Below are 18344 nucleotides of genomic sequence, written 5' to 3'. Positions count from 1 at the left end.
GAAAGAGTGAAGACAAGTCCACCTTACCATCGGAAAGCAGGCAAAGGGAAGAATCTACACTGCTTTACTCTGATGGTTCATGGAGCTGCACTTCCTAACATTTCTAGGAGAAAGTATGAGTCAGAAATCCTACGGGAACTCCTGCAGCAACGCAGCTCCCTCCACAACCCACACATCCTCAGCAGAGCACTGCGCAATCTAACCCATATGGTATATCTGCTCTGAAACGTGGGCCAGAGCCGAGTGCGGCCTTACGTTCGGCTCTCGAATGATAAAAGTTTGGCAGATGAGCAATTGTTTGTGCTTGAGCAGTTGACTGAGAAATCAGGGCATTTAGGAAAACCTGTGAGTAATGTGCAGGGACCTAACAGCTAGACACAAGGTGGCTTTGCAGAGGGAAGGGAGGACAGGGGCTGGGCAGGGGCTCTTGTCCTGTTCAGACTGAGATGGTGAGGTTTAGCGATGCCAGCAGAACAACACTTTAGGATACTTTGCTCACTCCAGGACCAACACAGTTTTTAAAAAATAAAAATAAAAAAAATCACCAAACCCTCAGGAGCGTGATTAAGGCTATCTTTAGTAATCCCAAGCAAGTCTTTGGTCCTCTGCTGATCCAGTGGACACCAATACATTGCTTTGCTCTGTGATAGAAATTCCCTGAAGGGGGCACTTCCGAGACCAGAATCTTATAAGCAGACAGCTCTTGACACAGAAACCTGATTCAGACAGAACGGGTGTCCTGAGGACACCAACAGCCACCTGGCATCTTCCATTCATCCCACATCTAAACACAAGCACCATCCGAGAGGGGTCTCAGTGTTATGCTCCACATTGCCCACCCTAATGCTAACGTACTCACGGTGAGCTTGGGGAGGAGGTATCTTTTTCCCTCCCCCCAAACCCAGAGGCTGTTAGAAATGTGGAAAAGGAGGCTTAAAAGTCTGTAGGGAGACAGAAGGATTCAATAAGACAAGCACCGTGCTCTGTCCTGCAAAGGAAACGCGTGTGTGCAGACGTTCCAGCTCCCAGGTACTTCTGGAGGGCAGCCTCATTACATCCTGATCTGCCATATGGGATCGGGACCTCAGCGGTCCCGGACATAGCAAGAAAGCAGCCCGTCAAACAAGCTGCGAGCCCGGGGTGAGCTAACAAGCAGAAGGCTGCTGACAAGTGTTAGAGATGAACTGCTGGGGCTCCTCAGGATGAGCTTTACAAATCGCCTCCTTTCATGTCGTATTTTCTACAGTGAACCTCCGGCAGTGAACCTCCGGACCTTTTACTCACACCGTTAGGCAGAGACTGAACTGCTCTCTTCATGCAGTTTCAAATTCACCAGCTACACTCGGAGAACCACCCCTTTTCTCTTTGCCCTTCTCTTTTCTTTCTGCTCTCTCTGGGATTTTTGTGAAAGAGACACCCAGTTTCAAACCATTTAAAAAATATCAAAAAACCCTGGTGGAAAATAATTTGCAGCTGTGATAATATCACATTTTAAAAAATACCATAATATAGTTTTACTTTTAATAATAAAAGATAAAAAAGGGGAGTCTGTGAATAATTAGAGAGTGCAGTCTGAAGCCAGTTACAGTCACTGCAATTGATAATAAACTTAAACCCCCTTGACAGCAGGTAAATGCTTTGCAACCCTGACCCCCTTCCTCTCACATTACTTAACAACCCTGCAGTTCCAGCATTACATCACCATCGAAGCGATTGGTTCCTGCATTTTAACTCTCTCCCTGTCTCCTCCGATTAGGAGCGACACAATGATGGGGGGGAAAAAAAAAGGAGGAAAAAAAAAAAAAACTTCTCTCAAGTTTGCTGTGCTCCTTGTTTGGGTTTGGTTTGGTTTAAGAATCAGCTTCTGCTGCTAATGGTCGAGTTTACACGCACCAGAAAACAAACTCTGTCGAAGTGGAAGAGAGTGGGAAAGGGGGACGAGGGAGGGGAGGAGAAGAGATGGAGGAAGGCGACGGAGGGAAAAAAGTATATAGGAATCAGAAAAGGAAAAGAAAATTAAAAACAAACCTCATGGACATCACTGAGCCTGAATTCCCTGCTGAGGTGCAGAACATGAGAGCCCTGGAATGAGTGTATGTAGAACTTGAGCCAAAGCTTAACTAGCCCGAGTGAGTCATATCCTTCCCATTTGATTCCTGTCCAAATGATGATGTAATGCGCTGGCCCTCTCCCTTGCTCGCTCCCGCTCGCTGCACTACCTCCCTCCTCCCCTTTTCTCCTTTTTAGCTCAGTGCTGGTGAAGTCACCATTTAAATCTGGCAGAGCTGAAGCAAAAACTTCAATGTAACCAAAACAGCCCCAGGCCAAGTTCCAGACGTACTGAGACTTGGTGGTGCAATTGCCATTGGAAACGAGTAAACAGAGAAAGAAACAGTGCCGCCTCTGAACGGCCTGCGCAGCTGCCTGCAGGATCACAGGAAAGCCCAGGGACAGGGCTGACATGATTGACGGGGGCTGATCAGAAGATACTACACACAAACGCACCCGCACTCGAATGCCCACATGTTCCGGGCTTCGAGGAGATCCAGCGATGGGAAAAGGTGGAGATGGAGCCGGAGGGCAGCAGAGAAGCTCCGAGGGGTACGCAGAGTGTTTGTTTGGGTCTGGGGAGAACGAACAGCACTGATTTCACAGGTTATGCCACTGCACTGAGCTTTCTCCCCCTTAACCACACAGAACTGGCATACGCACGGCTGGAATCAAGCCCTGTGTTTTTAAATGAGAACTGCGGGGTTCTTTCTTGGTGCGTCTGCAAACTTACAGGTGCAAGGCGCTTTCTTTCTCTGCTGTTTCAGAAGTAGCAGAAAAGCCCCAAGCCATACAGCGCTGTAAGCTTATGAACCAACATGCTGCGGTGCTGCTATTGTTTACCCTGCTTTTAAAACAATTCCTCTCTGGTGTTTATTTCACAAGTCTGATAATCATGATTTTTTTTTAGGGGTAGAGAATATTTCTAAGTGGAACCAGTGAAAATTTTTCAAAACAGAAGCTTTTCAAGTGCACAAACATCAGCTATCATGGTGCGGACCGCTCTGCAGCATGATATCGCAGATCGTAAGTCCTGCTAACGTTAAAAGCTGCTGTAACTGTGGCTGAAATACCTCACGTGTCCTCCCCCACAGAAGCTTTTTTTTCATTGTTCATTACTTACAATTAACTGTAGTCAACACAGTAGAAAATAGTCACTCCACAAAAGAATGCAAAGCCTAAGCAATAACAATAATTCATGAAAATACCTCAATACACATATGCATACTCATATGCATATCAGTTTGCACTACCAAACTGCAGAGGTGTAAACATTAATGGCACCTGAAACACTGGAGAGGTATTTAAAAGTGACTCCTTTCTTTAGAGATCAAGAATTTCAGCAGCTTTTACAAAGTCACCTCACACAGTGAAATTTCACACAGTGAAATTCAGTTTTAGGACAGTCAATGAATACTTCTAATCTCCTAATTCAGAAAACAACAGGAAAACATATAAAACAATGCATTTTCTATTCTTTTCTTCCATATAAGGATGTGAGTTTACAGAAAAGTAATTTCTATTGCCTATCAGCATTTTACCAACAAATTTTTTGGGGGAGGATCCATTAATTGATCACAGCAGTGATTTAATACTCTTTACACAACAAAGCAACAGAGATTATTGTAAAGTAGCAAAGTTTTCTTCCCGGGATGCTCTGACAATTATAAATTATCTTTAGAATGTATTTATGTGGATCAACACAGTTAGCTTCAGTCATGTTTCAGTCTTGAATTCACGTAGGCTTAGTACTGCATTCAAACAATTTGTCTTTAAGGTATGCATGATTTTCAAAGAGAGATCGAGGAGGAGAAAAACAAAGGGTTTATCCTATTTGATTAAAAAAGAGCAGATCTCCACAGCAGACTGACCTGCTGGATGACATCCTCAATTGATATTGATGCTGCAGCCACTCAGAGTGACACCTTTATCAAGCAAGGCAGCTCTGAATTAGAGGTGATCGGCCATAATTATTACTGGCGCCACTGAAGCCTGTGGCTTGACAGCATCAGATGTGGTTGTTATAAAGTTTGGTCCATTGTGTCAATGGCCCGTATAACTCATTTATGTCTGAATTACCAGCTATTGATTTTTTGTCTTCTGTAATGTAATAAAATAAAAGTTAGATCATTCGTAAAGCTTTCTTTTAATTCTAGCTTTGCTGATAGTTCCCTTTTAAGCTCAGCCCACTTCTCCCTCTCCATTTAAAAAAAAAAAAAAAAAAAAGTGACTTCCTACCCTTTTTCTGGGCATGTCTAAGAGGTCAACTTCCATCTCATCTTCTTTTTATTTTGTCTTCCTACATTTACACTGCTGGAGTAGATAGTTTCAGCTCACTGTTCACCCTCTATTTATGCCACAAGCATTGCTATAAAGTTTTTCATCAGCCCAGGACAGATCCCTGGCTCAGAACAGCTTCAAACCGATGGGAAATGTGGCTACAGCCTACGCACAAACATAGATCACATCACACACCTCTGGAAGGAAGGAAGCTGCCACCACAGAGAAAAACTATTGCCTTGAAAAATGGAGGTTATCCTGGGGCTGCTTGTCCATACACATCCAATCCTGCAGCCCTTGTTAATGAACTGGCCTCTTTCACTCCTCTGAAAGACCCACACATTCAGCACCCTGCTGTACTGAGAGCAAAATGCAACCCAAAAGATGGTTCAGGAGCTGTATGGTAGTTCACTGGCCTTCTGAGGCTTCAAGCACTTGCCTGGCAAGTGTTCTCTTCCCAAAAGAAAACTTTGTTTACCATTATGAAGAGTAGACCCATTGTCCTTCTGTGAGCATCTTAATCAAAATATTAGAGGAGTGAATGTATTTGTAATGAATTTAGTTATTATTAGTTACATAGACACAACCACAAAAGAATTTAAGTGCCTTGAAAACAGCCTTTGTGTTATAGAACATATTTTTGGGAATTGGAGGATATTCTGAAATGAAGGAGAAAGATCAAAGCAGCCTGAAATGCCCATCATTTCTAAATGACGTATTTACACCAAAGTCCCATTTCAAGAAGCAAACTGCTTTAAAGCAGAGCCCATGCTCCAAAGGAGTTAAAAATTTGTTTGTGCTTGCTGGTGGGAATACAAAAGGTTCTTTCCAGGCAGGTATTTCCAAGGCCTATTGATTTTTTCTTCCCCCTAACAGGAAGCACTGTTTTCCCATTTTCCTTCCTGTGACAGACTAGTTAATGATAAAGAATGTCCTGTGCTCAGAGGAAATTCCACTTGCATGCAAGAGCTCCCTCTTTATCTGTTTACTTGTCTGTCCTTTCTTTCTCCCCCCCTCTCCGCCCCCATCCTTAAATTTCCATGCTCAGCCACACTCAAGAATAGAGCTGTTGTGATGGGAGTTGTGGGATGTTTTAATTCTAATGGGAGCCTTCTTCAAAGTAGCGCCCTGGCCAGCACAGTTATGACTCCAGCTTAGCTGTCTCATTCAGGAATGCTTGCAACACCCTCCCTGCAGCATGTTTCATCCTTAGGGAAAGGGTGGTGGGGCACACCACAGATGTTTGGTGTAACAGAAACTCCACAAAATCACTGCTCCTGCTGAAAGTTTCCAGTCCGATCAACCAGAAAGCTCTGAAGTTCGAGAGCCCAAATGTCAGAGCATGCTGGGATTATCTCACAAGCGCATTGCAGCAAGGAACTGGGTGTACTGCAGCTGAGATTGCTGGTGGACAAATCATCAGTTCTGCCTGCATGTTAGGTGAGTGTGTCACACACAGCCTTTGGGGCTGACCTGCACCTATTTCGATCAGTGGCCCAAAGCACCGGATAAGATGCTGCCTGTGGATGAAAGCACTGTTGCCTGATTAGTTTTTTCTCCACTACTTGGCTCTTAAAGAGGCTTGATTAAGAAAATATTCTTCAATAATGGTCCTACACTCAGGAAAGTCTCATTTTCATTCAGACATTATTTTTCATTTCTAACCCAAGAGCCTTACAGTCCCTGTGGAATTAAAGAGGCCAGATAATTTCAGGGTTAAATAAGCTTTAATGACTATCACATGTATGGAACCTTAAACCTCGTATTAAAAATTATTTTTTTTAAGTGGCATCTCTTCCTTTTTTAATTTAAAATAACCATCCAGGTGGTTTCCTAAGGATTTCTTTGCAAATTGCTTCCAGTGAACCTTTTCAGTTACAGACCACTGCAAACCCATGTGGTGTTATTCAGTGTTCAGTTCAACTTGGGTGTCCCGTGTTTCTGCAGTGGACAGAGGGACCATCTGTACAAGTGCCTGCATGGGAAGGCTGTGGGGCCTGAGCATGCTATCTGTCACAAGCAAGGACATAAGAACATGTAGATCCACCAAGTTCATCAGATTTAAAGTATGCCAGCACTAAGAGTGCATTTTTCAAATTATTAATGAGAGAGTGGGACACAAGTTCCCAAGTCATTTGGGTGCTTCAGAAAAAGCTGCTCTCCATTAAGGAGACTCAGACCCAAGTGCTCAGCATTGAGCTCTAGCAGAGGTAGAGCAGGTTTTTCCATGAGCTCTCCAAATTGTTATGAAATAGAACATCTAGAAATGTCCTTTCTGAGAACTGCCCCAGATTTCTTGTACACGAGCACTGTATGAAACTGCATTGGACTAAGTATAAATGAATCCTGGAACAAAGATCTCCTCTCAGTCATATACCCAAAATGTGCTGCTAAGTTAGAATGGCACTATCAAAAATATTAAAGGAAAAAGAACTCGCAAGAGTTTGGGTCCAAAAGCTCTGGAGACGGCTGCTCTGCGAGAAACCACACAGGTGTGCAATGGGCATGATGGCAGTGAGACTTCCTCACATTGTTGCAAAGAATCTTGAAAAAAAAAAACACCACAGATCTTCAAGAATGATCTCAAGGTACGACACCTTCTCAGCTGATGCTCCAAAGCAGGTTAATGCCCCTTGGGATCATGTTTTTTGTGCTGGGGACACTAAAACACTAGCAAATGGGATGAAGCATTGCCTACTTACTATACCCTTGCCAAATAGCTGTGGGCCAGCAGTGAGCGGCTGACCTGGAAGTGAAGAGCTCTGTACCCAATTACATATCACTGAGTCATCCAGTCTGAGGAGCCAGCTATTTTATTACAGCTGTAAACCACAAATACCGAAGACAAATAATGCAGCAATTTATGCAAAATAATAAATAATGCTTTACATTTCTACAGAACCTTTTGCCCTGAAAGATCCCAAAGCACCTCTAGGGCTAGCCATAAAAAGCAACACAATGCAATCACCCTTGACATAGGCGATGGCAGCCTGCCAGCCAACCACACAGGAGTGCAGAGGGGAGACGTTGACTAAGGACAAAAGTAAACAGCTGCAATTATTTTAAAAATGCTGTGTAATCTTTAATGTTCATCCATAATGAACAGGAGATTCCTTTCCCCCCAGTGTGACTCTGATTACTCTAATGGATAATTAGCACAGGCTTGTTTAAGACTGGAGCCACCTCTATTTTTAGTGTTGCATGAAGCTTTGCCATTCAGTTGTATACCCTAAATATTTTGATCCCACATTTCAGATATCTTACACTTCAAAGTGAAGCTCCACAAGCTTTATCTTGGACCCAGTTTAAAACTTGTATCACATATAGTTGCATCTCGACTCTTATAACAGGACAGAGGGTCTGGTTTTGATGTTCTTTCTCCATTGTGTTTCTAACAGACAGAAAAGTAGGCTGAAGTTGCAAAATCTGCATTAAAAGAACAAATTCATATGCTGAAATGAAATATGTGCTGTGGAGCACAGTATGGTAAGCACTGAATAATAGTACACAAACTCTAAAACAAATTTTAGTCTTCTCTTAAATTGTCATCATCATGCAGTTTTGTTAGCCCTCATCTTTAATTTTCCAGCACAATAAGAATAATTAATAGTCAAATGAAACTTTTAAAATATAGGCAAAGCTCTGGGACTCAGCTCCATGCGGAAGAGAAGATTTCTGGGACTCAGATCACACTCAATACAGCAGCATCAATTTACAGTGCTATTTGATAAATACACACACGAGGTCACTTGCTTTTAAAGATGTGTCCGTGTCAGTAATCCGGCTAGTAATATTTCCTCCATGAAATGAAATGAAATGAAATGAAATGAAATGAAACATTTGCTGGATAAATTGGCTTTAGCTTTGAAGCTCCATGAAGGAGCACAGGTAGCCAAGCAATTCTACAGGTCCCAGCTCATCCTCAGGCACACCATTTACACCATTAAATCGCTAGCAGGACGATGAGAAATCGTTATCCAAGTGGTACCATTTTTAACTTGGCTCTATCCAAAGGTCTGAATTTAATCGACATCCAACATCTCGATACTGAAACTACAGCCTCTTTTATTATAGATTAGATTTTTTCTGTTTCTTACAAAACAAGGGAGGCTGCATCAAGGAGACTGAGATGCAGCCACAATTCACAGCAAGCCTGTGATTCCCTGATTTGCAGACTTCCATTGAAATATAACATAATGTTTACAGTGTAACAAGTCAGCCATAAGAATTAAAACTCTGTTGTTAATGACATAAAACTATTACTTTATTTGATATATTATTTTAAAATGGAAAAAAAAAAACTATTGTCTTTTTTTTTTCTTGTTTGTTTTGTGATGGGAGTTCAACAGGAAATCCTATTTTGATTTCCTTCATAGTAACTTCTCCAGCCACAAACACATTATCTGAGAGATCCTTTCTGAAACCAAGAGAGGTCCATCTGTACTCACTTATGTTTTTAGGATTTACATACTATGTTTAGTCCTCCAATGCTTTTCTTCTGGAAAAGAATGACTATCTATTATCTCTAAACATACTCAACACAAACAGACCTCTCACACACTCATTCAGATCTTTCAGGACTCTATGAGGAAAATATCTGCCTTTTACTGACATCAGAGCCAGAGTTACACCATCAGTTTTGCTGTGATGATAAACGAAAGAGAAAATATTTGTAACTTCACTTCCACATTCTGTGGTGCAGGATACTGCATTACTTTCAAGACCAGTTTCTACGAATCAAAATGCATAGCTTTTCTAATCTGGTATCAAAAGCAGAATCAAATCTAGCTAGAAAACATGCACGTGCTTGGAAATACATAGTGGGTAAGAACATACTCCACATGAATTGTGCCTACTGGATTTACACTTGGCAGCAGTCATCTTCTTGGACACCCTCTAACGTTAGCCTGTTCCTGCCACTGTGCAAAACCAAAGGGTTCATGTTTGTCCTCACCGACCATAACCCATGTCAATGAGGCACTTCTGTGAATTCTCTACTGAAAAAATAGCACTGCCGTGCTGGTATCCTTGGTGACTTTTCGCGTAAGGATAGAAGATAAATTTTTTTTGAAAAATGAACCACAGTTGGGTCAATTTTTAAAAATCCCAACAAAATAGATTCTAATTTATTTAAATGAGAGGGAAAAAAAAAAGATTTATTATGGAAACAGGATAAACAAATTAAAACAATGATGACTAACTCATCTGAGAACCTACAGAGTTCACTTTATAGACCAAGATTCCCTCTAAACTGAGTGGAAACATCTGTGAATTCAGCTGAATAGCTTTAATGCAAAAGAAGCAGCACCTAGATCAGTTTCTCAACTTAACTGGGATGTTACTTGCATTCTTAATGTTTCAAACCTTGAGATTTTACTATTTCTCACCTTTCTCCCCAAAACTTTCCCTTTATTTCTTCCTTCCATGCAAAGTGAATTTAGTTTCTTAGGGTTTTGAAGTTTTCTACTGTCTTTGTCCCCCATGTTCATGATTCTGTGTGTTAATTATTCTGCACAGAGATGCCAATCTGAATTCAGCTTGAAACCACTTCAGGGCTTATATATTCTTGTAATTGCTTCATAACTGGAACATATGTCTCACCACCCTGCACGTCAATAGTTGCAACATCATTTTTTCTGGCTTTTACCAATACAATTTTACCTCTTTCATATTTGTCCAGACTGCTGCTGCAAAGACCTTTTTTCTAACCCTTTCCCTTGAACATGACAGCTGTCTCAGAGTCCCTTAATTAACTCAATCTCTCAACCTGAGAAGCTACCTTCTTTCATTTTCAAGACCTGTGGTAACCATCCTCCCTACACCTTCCGTAACATGTTTTCACTAACTTTAAAAGTCAGCTCCAGATCAGTCCACCACTCCAGCCTAATGCCTCTCAGTGCCTCTGGACAGCCAGCCACCTTCCTGATGCATCATTAGTTAAGAATGCTTGTACCTTGAAATCAAGCAGACCACTGCAGAAGCTTGCTGTCAGCCTGTGACCACCTACCACTGTTCTTGAGCCTTCCTTCTACATCACCGTATTGGGCTGATGAACTGCTGCTTCTTCTAGAAATTGTTATTAGTCCCCCCAGGCACAGCCTTGCATTTTTTAATATTGAATTTCATTCCATTGCCATTAGTTCAGTATTCAAAGCTCATCCAGGTTTTTTCTTGTTGGATTTTTTTCCCTCCTTTTTTGTACAATATCCAGGTCCTTCTCTGTATTGCCAATGTCTCCAAACCCTGCGTCACCAGCAGTACTTGTTATACTTGCATTACAGTCATTAATGAAAACGCGAAACAAAATCAGGTCTGTACTGAACACTGTGTAGTTCCACACACAACCTCCTCCAACCCAACGCCTTCCTCTTCAAACCATCCTGGTTCTTTCCCCTCCAGCAAACCCCATTTTTACACATGCTAAATGAAGCCTACCTGCCCTGTTTCCTAGAGGAGATTCTCCCACATTAGCTGTGGTTCTTGAGCAGCCCACAGCTGTCAACAGCTTTTACTGAGTGCACATTTGTCAGCATGAGTAACAATGCAGGACAAAGAGTTTGCCCCTGTTTACCAATTCATTCTTTACTTCAAGAGCAGCCATGCCTGAAATTTCTCTTAGCTGACAGAATGGTATAAGCAACATTTTGGAAAGGTTTTAAGAGGAGAAATGTTTTAATTATAATGTAAATAAGTAGCATGAATACTACCGAAATGTTTAAGTCACATTTCAGATGTCTTCTGACTCTCACTGCTGTATCAGAGAAATTTTGCATCCGTGTCCCAAAGAACCGAGAAGCCCTCTGTGTCATGCCATCCTGTGCTTACCACACTCATTACTGGGAAGTATCATTATGCAGAACTTTTGGTGTTCCTAAAAGAGATTTCAGGAATGCCACAGCAAAAATGGATGGTTTGTTTACTTGATTAATGCCATGATCTATGATTACAAATCTGTCTACTGTAGCTTTCACAGGAAATTATTTCAAGAACTTCACTTCTGGGTGTTGCTTAACATCCAACACTGACTCCACTATAAACTCACACACAAGATTTATCTGGTGGCCAGCATGTGTGGGAGGAAAGATCTAGGAGTCTGACAAGATTCTTCACTCCCTGTAACTTTCAGGCCATCACATGTAGAAATCTAGACTGTTTCGCTCCTAAGCCTGTTTGTAAATTCTCTGCCAATGCAAACTATTAATATTGAGCTAAGTGAGTACAAAATGAAAGTGATTAGGCACATACTTAAAAAAAAAATTATACGCACATGTTTTACTAGCTCTAAATGTTAAACCAGCCGATTACATCACACCAACACAGTAAAAATGACTCCAACGTAGCCAAGGAAACGTTTTTGCTAAATAACAACTCAGTCCCTTCATTTAATCTGAATTCACACAAGATGCAAGTTTAGCTTAATCTCACTTCACAGAAATCTCATGCTGTAATTCCACGGTGGCTGTTCAGACTGGCTGGGATGCTCTTGCTGTCGGTTCATAGGGCAAAGCTCACTGTGGACTGTGGCATGGCTTTTTCAGATGAGGGGCCCTTGTCTGTTGTATTTGCTATTCTTGGTGGCCTGCCAGCAGCCCCAAATTTGGCAAAGTTCAGAGCACAATCTGCAGTTGGGTTGCTTGATTGTTATTAATATTATTATTTTTATTGTTTCGGTTAATATGTTTCCACTTTGTTGTGTCTTAATTCTGCTTTAGTTGTCAGTGTTGCCTAGTCTGTATCTCCAGCCTGAAGCAGGGTAAGGATGGGCCACGGGCAGCCACCACAATTGTCATCTAACTGTTCCCCACGTTGGCTAGTAATATTCTTGTTCCTGTATATTTTAGAGACCAGTTCATGAAACCTCTATTTAGTTTCACCTGATTTCCTAGCTGGTCAATATTTTCATAGTGTTCAAACAAAAGGTATTAAATATTTGTAATTACTGTTAAAAGAAAAGGAAGCTGCAGATACCCAAAAGCATCTTCAGGGATTTAATCGAATGGTAGCTGACCAGGTAAACACAACGCAAACTCAGAGTTAATTCCAGGATGTGTCTGGTGTGATTTCACCTGCCTTACTGCTATGTTCATAATACACATATGTAGGGGCATGTATCTCACAAATGCGCGCTGAGATAACAGATAGTATCACACAGAAGGCATTATACATTTATTATAAATGTAACTATGCAAAAAGATAAAGCTGACTTAAAAGAATATTGCAGGATGAATGACATTAAAACTTATGTTTATAGTTGCATCTTCATTTTCATTCTATCCCCCCCCCCCTTTTTTTTTTCAGATACTTTTAAAACCTTCCAAAACTATCCCTTTTTAGGCTGAAATACTGCAGGCCCGGTCTTTGCCAGATAATGAATATTTTAAAAAATATTTCCTTAAACCATTTTGTCTGTCTTTTATAAGGACAGTGAAAAGTGTAAAGAGTTCTTCAGTTAGAAACCCTGGGAACTGAAAGTTGAACTTTGCCATGAAAACAGTTCACTAAAGAAAAAAAAAAAAGACTTTAGAGGGTATTGGTAAAAATTAGTTTTCATTTGGTGAAATCCTTCAGAGTTCTGTTTTGTTTAGGGCAATTACGTTTTCCACAAGTTTTCTTGCTAAGCTTTTAAATCATGCACCTAAGAAAAACAACTCTATTTTTCATTTCAGCTAACCTGGCTTCTATAAAATATTCATAGGGACTACGAAAAAGGTCTGTAAACTGCTGTAAACTGCAGTGTTAGTGAATTTAGAAAGAAGCACAGATGAGAGAGACAGTCTGATATGCAGTCTGAAGCTCAGCTCAGCTAATTCACAAGAAATGTTTTCATACAAGAGCTTTCTGTTTTGTCTTCTTCACACATATATTTGATCTAATCTGCTGGCTCTCCCAATCTACGATACCAGTTTTATTCTTCCTGTTCTCACTTACTCAGCCTACCCCAGGCTACATCTGTGACCTCCCTGGTCTTTCTGCTCCCCTCCAACCCATCTCTTCCCTTCCAGTAAAAATACCAGGTCCTTGAAGTCTCTAAGTCTTTCTCTCTCCTTTTTTTTTTTTTTTTTTCTCCCTGAGAAGAAGATACCAACACAGTTCACCAAATCATTATTCATCTTTTTTCAAATCCCACCAGCTCATGTACTTCATATTGCCTACCTGCATTGATCTAATAAGCAGCAGAACCAGCACAAGTGACCATGTGAGTTATCTCCTCTGCCTAAATATTGAGATAAGTTTTCTCACCTGCGCACAAATGTACTCCTGCTCAGGAGGCATGCCTCTTACTCAGGAGTCTTGCTAACAAAATTATCCCATTTGGAAATAACCAGGTCCAATGTATCTTTACAAACTGCTTTAGGAAACATGTATTTAGCACGTGCCAGATAGCACTGCAGGCAGCAGGCTGAAAATAGACTAGCAGGTCAAAGGGATATAAATAGAATAAAATGACAAAGATCCATTTTTCACCAAAATAGTCTCAATGACTGAGAAAATTCAGAATTCATATGTTTTACAATATAAACTGTTGCTACAAATGTTTTTCAAACATTTACCACAAGGTGCCAGCAGTTCTTTAATGCTTTTTTTTATTTTCAATTCCTGCTGTATATATCCAAAGCAGTGGTACAATGTGGCAAAGACTGCAGGGAGGAAACTCACAGGAGTAATAATGCCAGGATCAGAGTCTATTGACAGAGAACAAGATCCCAGGCACATAACAGTACCCTCAAAAGAAAAAAGAAGACAAATATTGAGTTGAGTCAAATATTGAGTTGAGTTGAGTGCAAAGGTATGAACCATGCCAGTTTGTGGTCATTTGGGTTTTGTTTGTACTTTTGAAACCAGACCAATTATACTAGCCCAGACTACAGTCAGGATGCACAGCTACTAATGTCTGTTTTACCTAGATCTTATCCCCTACAAAAATTAGAGCAAATACCTTATACAATTTAGCTACAACCACTCTCTTTGGATTATAACCCTTCCCATCGTTAGGAGACTTACACAATACGGCTGTATAGCTACCTATTGGGGGATCTGACCTCAAATGAGAAAATGAGGTGTGTTATGCAAAGCCATCTGCCATTTGTAAATGTATTAATAATAAAATATCCGTTAGGACTTATTGCAGGCAAATGGAATGGATTTTCAATTCACATTGGCTGAATAGTGTTGATACTAGTGCTCACTTCTGTTAAATTTAAACAACCATGTTGGTGACGATTTACCAATATTTAAGTACCAAAAATAGACTTACGACAATGAAATCAGAATAATTCAGTACTAGAACAGCCAGACTTAAAAGAGGCTGCCTTCTCAGCCTGTTTTATTACATTTTCAATCATATGGCTATAACACGAAAGGTTATTACAAAAATGACCTGAAAGTATCCATACATGTTATATACACTCCATTAAGTCTTAATATTTTATACATATGCAGCTCTTTCCACTCAGAAAGGGTCACAAAGCAATTTACAAACAATATATGCAGAACTAACTCGAGACATTTAATGCAATATGGTCTCCCTTCGTAGAGATACATGACTAAACATCCCCAATGAGTAATATGGCTAGCAGCCATAACAGCCTCAGGCTGTGATCTGGTCTGCTCTCATAAGCTAAACAGGGTTGGTCTTGGCCAAATGCATTTGGGAGCCCTCCAAGGAAATCCCAGGGTGCTTCAGGAAGCAGAGCTGGTGATTCAGTAGGTGGCACACTTCCCCTGGAGTCAGCACCAAAGCAAGAACTGCAAGGGAAATGCTGGTAGGTGCAACACAATTAACCAAATGGGATTTCAGGCAGAGACTGGTCATTTGTCACACTGTCATGATTTATTAGTGATGCTATGGATTCTGCAATTAACAAAAAAAAAAAAAAAAGAAAAGGAAAAAAAGAAAAGGAGTCATTGCTGCTGAGCAGTCCTTTCACTGCAGAGCTTCTTTAGTTTGGAGAAGTTGAAAGAATTTATTTCTATTTTTTCAGTTGAAAATGTTTCAGTTCAAATGGGAACCATGTGTAAATGCCGCTGTGCTTCTTGGTCCTCAGCAATAAGGAGTGAATTTTTTACCTCCCACCCACATTGTTAAACATAGTGCTTATAAGAGTTCCTTCAGTGTACGAATCCTTTGCTTCGCCTCAGCACTAGTAGCTCCCATCTGAAGCACTTTTTAAGCAGCCAGAGATAACCCTCTGGACAGCTAGAGAAACACCTGAAAGTCCATAAAAGAGGAGTAAGGACAGACTGAGCATGTTGGTTAGTCTCCAGAAGACCGGAAGAGCATGAACATTACAAGAGGCTGATGAAGACAGAAAGAAGAAATAATATATTTCTCTCTGTCTGTATTGAGTAGAACAAAAATAAAAGGAACTTAAATTTGCACCAAGGAGGGTTCACATTAGACCTAAAGAAAAACTTGTCTCAAAGTAAATACAGCTAAGCACTGCAATTGAACAGTTAAGATGTGTACTCTGCATTTCTGGAGGTTGTCAAAAACACATTCGAGATATTTCTGTCAGAAATGATGTAGATGTTACTTAATCCTACTTTGGGCAGAGCATTGGATGAACACTTGAAGTCCCCTCCAGCCATACAGTTCAATGATTCCATAATTTTTATGAAAGCAAAAGATTTATAGCTCTGACATTACAGATTTCTTCCTATTTGTATCAAGTTTAAAATAATAACATTTCCACCCCACAAAAACAAAAAAAGAAACATATCACATTTGATATCCTTAGAAAACTGTGCCTGTGATTTTAGGGGAATTACAGCTAAAATTGCACACTTCAGAAAATTTTATGCAAAATGAATCTTGTGATCATGCTCTTTTTTTCATATAGACATAACAAGAGGCTTGAACAGTTTTTTCCTTGAAAAGTTACAGAGAAAATCTGAGTTTCACATCTGAGTTAACAAGCAGTGCCACGAACTATGGAGAATCTACTGAAGCTTGGAGAAGTGTCAGATTTTTTTATTTTAGAAATAAAAGGGAGAAGAAGAGAGACCTTCCCTGAAGCATAAGCATGACCTCAACAAGCACACCATCTTTCCTGGAGGTTCCTCATCAGTTGCATACCTGTTGAGCAGCCAAGTTCTAGGCAGTTTGAGGCTCCCCCCTACGCAAAAGTTGCAGTGTAGTATTAGTTCATAACCCTTTTAGCTGACAGGGCCTCTTGCAACCTGCATTTAGAAAGCTAAGGATAAACATAACTCTAGAGAATATATTGCTTAAGTCCAGCTTAAACATCCTTGAAACTTCCCTTCCTTCCCCCCAGCCCCCTTCTTTTTTTTTTTCTCTCTTTTGAACAAGGGCAAAAAAGTATGAAACTACTCAGTAATTTGGATTATCTGGGTGGAAAATTTTTGCCAAGTTATTTTTTGGGAAGACCGTGTGCATTTGACCATTGTCATATTGGCAAGAGATAAAGAAGCAGCATATATAAGAAGAAAGTTTAACACAGCCTGAGCAGTACTGGCATGTGGCCCTGAGAAAAAACATGCTTTTGGGTCAGGATGCTGAGCACAGGGGTCTGGGGCTGCAGAGGGGAAGCCATCCTTGGTCCTTTGATTGCTCCCCATGCTCAAGAGAAAAGGACCTCATTTCCTGCAGTAAGTATATGTACAAAATATTCCTGATCCCTTCCACAATTCCCTTTCTAATTCAGAACAACAATACAGCCCCTACATTTTGCTTGGCAACCTGTGTTAAACCAGAAAAAGCTATGAATGTTAGTAAATTAAATTTCTTATGAACTTTAAAATGCATCTTTTCTACAATTTAGGAAGAGTTTCAAATTGTAGCTAGGACTACGCATATTTGCTAATTGTCTTTGTTAGTTTGCAGGCACATAATCAGATTTGCTAGAAAAATAGCCTCACAGGAGAAGGCACAGTTTATTCTTCAATGAATGGCTCTTAACTGAGATTTACAGTACAGACAGATTACAAGCTTTACTTTTTCCACAGAAAGAAACAAAGAATGGAGCCCTGCTAAACAAATATTCAAACAATTCAAGAGCCTAAAGAAAGAAAAGTCTCTCCTCTCTTGGCTAGACAGTTTTGATACCTTAATGACTGTAACACGCTAACAGCTGTGGGAAAACTGACATTAAAAAAATAACCAGCCCAGAAACATGGTCTGTGTACAACATCTTTGAGCTCTTATGTTTTATTAGCAATTTAGATTCATTACTGTTTTAAGGAGGAAGGAAGGGAGGTAGATGTTCCTGAGAGCTGTTTCTCTAAATGTATTAACCAGAGATTTCCAAGCACGATTTAATGTAACACAACCCAACCCTTAGAACTGGAGAACGGGTGAGATGTCACCATTTATCCCTTCATTGAAATTCATGCTCCAGCACAAGAGGTCACAGCAGGTATTTGAGCGATCTTCCTTATGAAAATGAGATAACCTCCTTTCATCCCAAAGCATGCTCTGAGCATGTCCCCCCTCCCTTCCAGCCTCTTGCTAGGCAGCAGCCCACATCTACCACACTGTCACCTTCCTTTTGAATTATGATGCTCTGAAAGAGCGCTGTAGTATTTAATAGCCTGAGATCACAGGCTCTCCTGCCACAATACTTAACCAGGTTCTGTCTTTCTTTCAATGTGCTCATTATTTGTACATGGTCTATGACATCTAGGGGGAATATGTTATCACAAAAGTTCTCTTTTCTCCCCGTGTTTGCTCTTCCATTGTATTTATCTCTCTCGCCCGACAGGTTCTTGATGGTGCTGTCAATTTTGTCAAAAAAGAGCATTAGCACAGATTTGGGAAGCCCTGCTCACTAATCTTTTAGGAATCCTTAAGGTGCCCCTTAGGATTTAAAATAACTGAAGCCTGGAAATGACTTATGTGCTGAAGCTCAACACCGTCCTCCTGATCATCCCAGTAGAAATCCTTCGAAGTCTGCACTCAGACTTCATCAGTCTCCACCAGTCAGACCTCAGGGTGGGGAAATGGACATGATGAGTGTTCAGAAATATTACACAGGGAGACACTGAGACAACGTCTT

General features: G+C 40.6%; 1 protein-coding gene across 10 annotated transcripts in view; it reads right to left on the bottom strand.

Annotated features, from left to right (window-relative positions):
* CREB5 (cAMP responsive element binding protein 5) overlaps positions 1 to 18344 on the bottom strand; it is a 256642-nt gene that overhangs the window by 99704 nt on the left and 138594 nt on the right. The window contains exon 1 of one of the 10 annotated variants that reach the window (XM_035556396.2): positions 2029 to 2116. The exons of the other annotated variants lie outside the window; for them this stretch is intronic. Within the exon in view, the coding sequence (XP_035412289.1) occupies positions 2029 to 2075 (47 nt within the window). The 5' untranslated portion in view covers positions 2076 to 2116. Of the gene's footprint in view, positions 1 to 2028; positions 2117 to 18344 lie in introns of those variants that run through there. 10 annotated transcript variants of the gene reach the window in all.

The sequence above is a fragment of the Cygnus atratus genome, chromosome 2 (assembly GCF_013377495.2).
Source record: "Cygnus atratus isolate AKBS03 ecotype Queensland, Australia chromosome 2, CAtr_DNAZoo_HiC_assembly, whole genome shotgun sequence".
Classification (NCBI taxonomy): domain Eukaryota; kingdom Metazoa; phylum Chordata; class Aves; order Anseriformes; family Anatidae; genus Cygnus; species Cygnus atratus.
This window is presented reverse-complemented; position numbering and strand designations above follow the sequence as displayed.